We start from the raw sequence: 9408 nt of genomic DNA, 5'->3' as shown, positions 1-9408 counted from the left end.
TGCTAGAATACATGAAAACCTACTAGAATTGCAATATCTAGATCATGATACACAACCTATTTTGCATCATACATGTTATGTATCTTTCTAATAAAAAAGGAAATTCCATTGTTTAGGTGCTTGTTCTAAGAAAAGGGCATACATGACCTCGTGGTATGAGACACCCGTGTGTGACTTTTCAAAAGTTGATGTCATGCATAGATAAAAGCACACGAAAGTACAACTTCAACACACATCTATGTAAGTATGAAACATACAAAAGACTGCTTTACCCCTAGGCTAAACACAAGAAAGGAAAAAAAGAAAGAAAAATAATAAGAGATTATAACAAAAAAGACAAGGTAATTAGAGATAAAAGAAGTACTCGACTATATGGAAGATGGTACAAGCTTCCAACCAAGTTAGATCCAATTCAAAAATCAGAAAAGTTAAAAAAATGGTACATATCTAGATAGCCATCAGTTATGTGTGTAAATTGTAATTTACATGAAAATAATAGGGCTTGATAGTCATGAGATGCAATATGCACTCAATGCCAATACACATTAGCCACCCATTTTAGTTTAGTTACTGTGTGCATAGTGAGGGATTGTGGTTTTTCAGATAATTTCTCACGTAGTCGACAGGGTGCATCATATATGTACTCGTGGAAGAGGCTATCCTAGTTAGCGTATATAGTAAGAAAGGTGTTGTGACCAAACTTTCTCATGTGTCTAAGATATCACAGTTAGCTAACCTATTAGGCTATATGGCATGTGTGCAAGACATGATAGTAGTGGAAACACAAGGTGTCAGATGCTTTCACTAGGACATCGATATACAAAGATCAACTTAGGCCTTAGTGGCCTATATGGATGACCTATGTTAGGGCACGAGGGTGTCGTGTTGTGACCATACTGAGATTCACAAATGAAATGTTAGATTTATTATTATGTATTATTCAGGGTATTGGGAGGTCATCGAATTATTGAGTATTTTTCACTCATGCATTTTTTGTTGTTGTTTTGTATGTAGGGGTGAGTAGTGGGACATATGGAGGAGCCAGTGGTCCAGTTAAGTAACTATATGAGGGTGAGGGAAAAAATCATCTTTTTGCAAATTTCTTTATATTTATGTATTTTAGGCCATTTCAGTTACAATTTTATGAGTGATTATGTACAATAACTACTTGGTTTGAGTTTTCAGACATTTTTAGATTATGAGGTTTAATAAATGAAATATTTAAGTTCATTTTCCAAGTTTCACCTTTTTGTACGCTTTTAAAGTTAAATATTTAGTATGATGTTATTTTCTGCAATTTTTAAATTAAGAGGTCAAGTCATACATATCTTTTCGAATCATATTTCAAGTAGAGATATATATCTAAAGAGAGGTGTTACAAATACTTAGTAGATTAATTATGGTTGTACCACCCACATTATTTTAAATTCCTTACGACTAAAACCATAAATGACATTGAAATGTTTGTGTTCATGCAGAATAGAATCAAAGCTCAAGTTAAAGTTATTAGAATCTACCGTTTAGTTTTAAATACTGGACATCATTCATATTTATTTCAAACTGTTTTATGAGATGTCAAGAAACGCAGTGTCCTTATCTAAACTTGATTTGGAAGGAGCTATTTTAAATTTGGGAATGGATGTTTCAGTTTATTTGAATGTAATTGTCTTATTGGTTTTGGTGTGCTCTGTGATGTATTATATAAATTGAAACTTGATAATTTGTTTACTAAGATATTATTGACCATGCATCATAGTACTAGTACAAAACGTGCCTTAGTGGATAAAAGTTCTACTTATTTATGACATAAATGTTTGTAGTACATATCAAAGAAAAGAATGTTAGAATATACCCTAAAAACCAATTGCTTTTTTAGTTTTAAGAGTTGTATATCTTGCATATACATTATTAATAAAAAAATAGTTCTATCATACTTCACATGTTTGTGTCACTTTTATATCAATGTTGTTGTTGTATATTACATCCATATTAGCTACATGCATATGACATGTGAAAGGTCCCGATGAGTTTTAATAAACGTCATCAAATCGTTCTCTGCATAGGCAATCTGTTTGGGCAATAGTTTTGCATAGTGGGTGTGTGCTATATCACTATAGTATATCAGTGGATAATATTAGACATGATAGATATACATATGGGTAAACAATAGAACCGTTTGACGATTAAAGAATTGATTAAAGGTTATTATATTATATTGTTTATCGAACATGACCGCTAAATGATGATCACATGGGCATTAATATATAGTCAATGATATATCGTAAATCATACTAGTGTATAGATCCTTTGACTTGTGTTTCATTTTGGAATGTATGGTTCATACGATGTATACCACGAGGCTAATCATGTCTTGTTCAAAAACCGCTTTGATCATATGTTGCTTGAGCGAAAGGACAAGTGATGATCATATAGGGATCCATCAGCTCGACTGCTCTCGAGTTCTTATACGAATATCGAGAAACATGAAAATCTAAGACATTGGCCAGTGTAGATAAAAGTCCACATAAAAAGAGTTTCGATGTGGTACGTTCTGAGGTATGACTTGATATTTGAAAAGATTAAATATTGAATTTTGACATTTTATGAATCCAAGTTTAATTGAGATGTAACGATGAAGGGATTAGACTACATGGTAAGTGTAAGTAAAAAAGGTTTATTTGACATTATGTGAAGCTTGTACTTTATTGTGATGTAGGGGTCATAGGACATTGCTAAATGACACCACATGATCAGTGGGAGCTTCGTTTTGTAGTGAAAAATGAAGTATATCGATTAACGACAGTTTTGAATTATACAGTGATATAATGAAACGTATCGTCTGATATGAGGCCCATGACTACGTCACTATGAATCTTGAAGGTCACACCCATATTTCAAAGAAGAAAATGGTGTTATGAAGCTGAAAATATTTATCCATGGTTGGCTAGCACTTTCCAAGTATAAAAATTGTGCTTTTCGAATAAGATTCAGAAAAAGGGCAAAATTGTCATTTTGCACCTTGTAAATTGTTTAGAAAGTTGCATGAATAATTTTAGGTATAAATTATTCAACATGTGTCAAATTATGACTTACTCTTAATTATCAACTAATGAGAATTAGACACATGATTTAACTTGATAAATATCAAGTTTTTGTTTCATAAATGAGAGAGAAATGTAGAAAATATGATACATTTTTCTTCTTCTTCTTCTTCTTTTACCAGGAAAGCTTCCATTTTTCTTCCTTGAAGGGTGTAAGTCAAGAGATCACTTATTTTAGTAATTCAAGTTTCCTAACTTTAAATCAAATTACAAGGTACAAGGTAGTTTACATGTTTCTATGTTTTATTTTTTGAAACAACATGTAAATTTTATATTACCATTGTTACATATGATGTGAACATGATCTAAAGATTTTAATTTTCTTGTCAAAATCCTACAAAGAATACAAAGATTTGTAAAGAATGAAATCCTTCACGATTTAGATTTTATTGATCTTGGTATTTGTGTATATTGAATCAAGGATAAACACAAAATCACATAACAAAGAAAGCAACCAGAAGAAGCTTAATGCTCCTTGAAATAATTCACACTAACATATATGGACCTTTTGATGTTATATCTTTCGAAAAAGAAAAATACTTTATCATTTTTATAGATGATTTTTCACGTTATAACTATGCCTATTTGTTACATGAAAAATCTCAATCATTAAATGCCTTAAAGGTATTTATCAATGAGGTTGAGAGGTAACTTGACAAAAAAGTGAAAATCATTAGATTTGACAGAGGTGATAAGTATTATAAGAGATATGATGAATCAAGGCAAAACCCTCATCCATTTGCCAAGTTCCTTGAAGAACATGGCATATGTGCTTAATACAAAATGTTTGATATGTTGTAATAAATTAGAGTTGTAGAAAGACATAATCGTACCTTGATGGATATGGTCAAGAATATGATAAATAATTCATCTTTACTCTTGTCATTGTGGATGTACGAATTAAAGATTATTATATATTTATTAAACAAGGTTCCTAATAAGGTTGTTTTAAAGACTTTTGTTGAACTGCAGATTGGAAGAAAACCTAGTTTAAGACACCATGCATGTTTGGGGTTGCCCAACAGAAATAAAGATTTATGATCCATATAAAAAGAAACTAGGTTTAAGAATGACCAGAGGTTTCTTCATTGGTTATCCAAAAAAATCAAAAGGGTATATTTTACTATCTTAACCGTTGTATAAGAATAGTAAGGGTATATTTTACTGTCTTAACCGTTGTATGAGAATAGTAAAAACTCGGAATGCTAGATTCATTGAAAATTGTGAGATTAGTAAGAGTGTAGAATCATGTAAAATAAGAAATCCAAAAAGTTAAGGTTCGATCTCTTTTACCTATAACTTCTACTCATGTTGTTGTTCTTTCGTTGTAAAACGTTCAAGCAACACAAAAGAACAACATATAACCACTATTCCTTAATGAAGTTATCATTAATGAATCTCCAATATTTGAACCACAAGAAGTAGTGTAAAGAAGATCTTAAAGAGTAATGAGATCAATTGTTTTAGATGAATATGTTGTTTATCTATAAAAGTCTAATTATGATTTAGGAATTGATGAAGATCTAGTTTCATTTTCACAAATCATGGAAAATACCAATTCTAAAAAATGATTAAAAGCCATGAAAGAAGAATTAAATTCAATGTCGTTTAATGAAGTCTGAGACTTTCTAGTATTAATTGAAAGTTATAGAGGTGTTGGATGTAAATGGGTTTTCAAAACCAAACAAGATTTGAAAGTTAATATTGAAAGGTACAAGGCTAGAATTGTTGCCCAAGGGTTTACTCAGAAAGATGATATTGACTATAAAGAAACATTTTCTCCTGTTTCTAAAAAAGATTTGTTTAGAATTATCTTGGCAATAATGGCTCATTATGATTTAGAGTTACACTGATACATGTAAAAATTGCATTTCTCAATGGGAACTTAGAAGAAGACGTATATATGGAACAACTTAAAGGTTTCATTGTTGAAGGAAAAGAACACATCATGTGTAAACTTAAGGGATTAATATACTCACTTAAGCAAGCTTCCGAAAAATGGTACCTCAAGTTAAATAATACCATTACCTTTTTTGATTTTAAAGAAAATACCATTGATCTATGTATTTATCAGAAGGTCAGTGGGAACAAATTTATGTTTCTCATTTTATATGTTGACGATATTTTGCTAGCCACCAATGATCTTGGTATAATGTATGAAACCAAAATATTTCTTTTTAAGAATTTTGAAATGAAAGATATGAGTGAGACATTCTATGTGATAAGAATAGAAATATTTCGTGAAAGGTCATAAGGATTATTAGGACTGTGTCAAAAAGAATGCATTAACGAAATTTAAAAAAAATTTCTAATAGATAGATGCTCTACTAATGTTGCTTCAATTCAGAAAAGGGATAAATTCAGTCTTATGCAATGCCCAAGAAATGAATTGGAATGCACTCAAATGGAATGAATTCCTTATGCATCCATTGTAAGGAGATTAATATATGTTCAAACTTATACCATATCATACATCAATTTTGCTATCATGATGCTAGGCAGGTATCAAAATAATATAAGGATGGACCATTGAAAAGCTACAAAGAAACTATTAAGATACTTACAAGGACTTTTAATGATGTCGAGGTCGTAAGTTATTCAGATTTAGATTTTGTTAGATGTGCAGATACCAGAAAGTCTACTTTTGGATATTTATTTTCATTAGCAGGTGAAGTGGTTTAGTGGAAAAGTGTAAAATAATCTGTTATTGCTATTTTCACTATAAAGGTTGAGTTTGAGGCCATGGTCCAAGGATTAATGTTACAAAATTTTATTTCAGGGCTTGGGACTATCAATAGTATTTGTCAAACCACTGAAAATTTATTGTAATAATGCCATAGGAAATTTTCTTCTCTTAAAATGACAAACATTCTAAGGGTGCTAAGCATATGAAATTTAAGGTTTTTGTTGTTAAGGAAGAAGTTTATAAACAAATAGTGTCAATTGAACATATTAGCACTAACTTTATGATTGCAAATCCATTAACTAAAGGATTGCCACCTAAAACATTTAATGAACATATCAAAAGAATAGGCATTATTAGTAAGATTTATGATATATTGTGTTCTTATGTGGTTTACACTATAAGCTCTTGTATATAATGTTTCTGATTTATATATGTGTTTTTATCTTATTATTAGCTATGTTATTGTGTATAAATATAATTGAATGAATACTTTATGACAATGTTAAAAAATGATAGTTACATTTAAAAAAAAATGATTAAAATACAACTTTTTAAATGATTAAAAATGATAGTTTAAGTGATAAATTTTAAATTAGTAAAGTTATATTAGTAATTTGATACTTATATAAATGTTGTTGGCAGTTTTGTAATTTTAATAAGAGGGCAAAACATCATTTTAAAGAAAATTTAACAAATTCACTAATATTATTGAATGATGGGTGGAAATTTGAACTTTTTAAAACTTAAAAGGGTAAAAAATTGTTATTTCATCAAACCCCGGGTGGTAAATAGTGATTTTCCTTTTTTTTTTTTTAATAGAGAATGAGAAATTTTATGAAAATTTATTTGATTGAAATGTATTCAAAGTATTTGTGAAAAATAAAAATATTTTGTGCATATTTTTATATGCTTAAATATTTTTGGATTTCGTTGATTATTTATTTTATGTAGTGATAACCAAATAATGTAATTAATCAATTAGAAATCTTTATAATATCAAGGAATTTGAGATGTGTAACTCATAGAGGCTGAAAATTTGATGAATTTCAAAGAAAAATAGAAGCAAACTTGTATGCTTTATTAGAATTGGATTTGAATCATGACGGGCATGAAAATAGGCTAGTTCGAGCTTAAATCAAATTTATATAATCAATTCAAACTTGTTTGAACTTAATATTATTAATAAAATAAATAGTATTATGTATCATATTAATAGTATTATCATTATAATAATTAGTATTACCGATATATAACCAATATTATAAAAATAGATATTCGAATTGATCTCGAACCAAACTACCAAATTCAAACTCTAATTAAAATTCAGTTTAAATCAAGTTGAGCTAAACCAACTTTTATTTAAATACAACCCTAGTAGTAAACATCCTTCTTTCATATTTCTTAATTTCTTTTATTTCTATAAAGATAAACTTTTCTTGGGCATCTCCCCGGCCCTCACTGTATTGCATGATCAAAGTCCCAGAAAAAGAACAAATCAATCTTACTTCAGCATTTACCTTAAGATAGAGAGTTGATCCAGTATAGTCTGCCTGGACTGAGCAAAATTAGCCAAGTCAATTATTAATTAACTTAATTAGGTTTATTATGATTTGGTCACGCGAACGCGTACCAGGAAAAACCATGAATATTATTTTATGGCCATGGACGGCATTTCTTGACTTTCTCTCTTGCACTCACTCACCTATATTATAAAAGGATGGCATTTCTTTCATCTTCATCGATCCATCGAAACTAAACTCAAGCTAGAATAGTTGTTTCGGTACTTGCTGAGTTTTAGACGCATCTTTATTTAGCTTCAAATGGCAGCCAGAATTCTCCTGTTATTACTCATTTCTTTTTCTTTTTCTGTTGCGTTTGGAGGGGATCCTAGCCCTCTTCAGGATTTCTGCGTCGCAGACCTCGACAGCCCAGGTACCATTTTGAGTTTCATGCCTGTTAGATGTACAATTTAGATAAATTTATTTGTTCCATGCTTTATAAGTGGTTAAATGATGATGGTCTGTGCATGGCAGTCTTGGAAAATGGCTTTGTTTGTAAGGATCCAAAGCTGGTTAAAGCAGAAGACTTCTATATCAGTGGGCTGAACTTGAGAGGAAACACATCAAATCCTTTTGGCTCCTACGCCAACAGGATCACAGTAAAGCAACTTCCAGGCCTCAACACTCTGGGCATCTCAGTGGCTCGAGCAGATTTTGCTCCATTGGGAATCAACCCTCCCCATTATCATCCCAGGGCCAGTGAAATTTTAACCGTCCTGGAAGGCACCCTGCTTGCAGGATTTGTAACTTCAAATCCTGAAAATCGTCTGGTTACCAAAGTGCTTAACAAGGGTGATGCTTTTGTTTTCCCGGCTGGCCTCGTTCACTTCCAGAAAAATATTGGACCTGGGTATGCGTATTCCATTTCAGGACTCAGCAGCCAAAATCCTGGAGTTGTTACAATTGCGAATGCGGTGTTTGGTTCAAATCCTGATATTTCAAGTCATATTCTCGCCAAGGCTTTCCAGATCGATCAGAAATTTATTAATCAAATCCAGGAAAAGTTCTAGAAAATGATTCAATTTCTGAAAATTTATTTATAATTTTATTTGTTTATTCCTATTTGTTTATTTGCTTGCTTCACAGATGTTGAGATGAAAAAAGTCTACAAGCTATAATAATTTGATGTGTTCAACAGTTACCGTCCAAAAGATTAAAACTTGTACTATGTCCACTTCTTATCATGTTTTAATATCTTGATCAAGCACTGGCATGGTTAAAGGGTCAATTGCAAATGGACTGATCCGATTGATTAAATTTGTGATATTAGTATAATATAATTAAAAATTTAAAACAAGTTTTTGTCATGTGACATATGTATGACATCATGCTAATGACAATATTCTGGTGAAATTAATCTAAGATAATTGTAAGTTCTAATTTCTTGAGAATAGAATTAGGGCAAATTTAGGGTTAATGAAATTTAAGAACAATATTTACACATATTTAAAGTTTCACATTTATTTGATACATACTAAGACAACAAGAAGGTTTAGAGTAAAGTTAATAATAAATGACCGGAAAGCACAAGCTCAAATTAAGAATTAGTTGGCCTAGTGCTTTAATTTGCTTGTTTATGCATGCATATGATGTAAGAATAATTTCATTAATGTAGTCCATGTATAATTAACATAAATTAGGTTTAATAATAAATTATGGGCTAAAATGTTATTAATCAATTTAAAAGAATTTATATAGTTTAATACACTTTGATGAGAGTGTTATTGATGTTTTCCCTAATAACTATGTAAAGCTGATATTCTTTTTGGCAAAAAATGTTATTTTATTTCACCATCAGTTTTATGCAATAATAAAAAAAAAAACTATGAGAAGAAGAGAAAAAACCAAGTCTGTGTTTTTCATCAATTACACCAAAATCAAACCAAAATCCTATATCAAATCATCAATAGAGTTAGGTATGTCTAAACTTAATTAATTTGTGGTAATTGTAAGTTCTAATTTATTGGGAATAAAATTAGGGCATATTTAGGGTTAATAAAATTTAAGAACAATATTTACACATATTTAAAGTTTCACATTTATTTGATGTATATTAAGACTT

At 30.3% G+C, this 9408-nt stretch overlaps 1 protein-coding gene across 1 annotated transcript; it reads left to right on the top strand.

Annotated features, from left to right (window-relative positions):
• Window positions 1-7607: 7607 nt before the first annotated feature.
• On the top strand, window positions 7608-8356 carry LOC123226699 (putative germin-like protein 2-1). Its single transcript, XM_044651232.1, has 2 exons — window positions 7608-7719; window positions 7821-8356. Exons 1-2 carry the CDS (start codon window positions 7608-7610, stop codon window positions 8354-8356), a joined length of 648 nt encoding a protein of 215 aa, XP_044507167.1.
• Window positions 8357-9408: the final 1052 nt, after the last annotated feature.

This window comes from Mangifera indica, chromosome 10 (assembly GCF_011075055.1).
Source record: "Mangifera indica cultivar Alphonso chromosome 10, CATAS_Mindica_2.1, whole genome shotgun sequence".
NCBI classification, from domain to species: domain Eukaryota; kingdom Viridiplantae; phylum Streptophyta; class Magnoliopsida; order Sapindales; family Anacardiaceae; genus Mangifera; species Mangifera indica.
The sequence above is the reverse complement of the archived record's forward strand: the minus strand, read 5'-3'. Positions and strand labels throughout refer to the sequence as shown.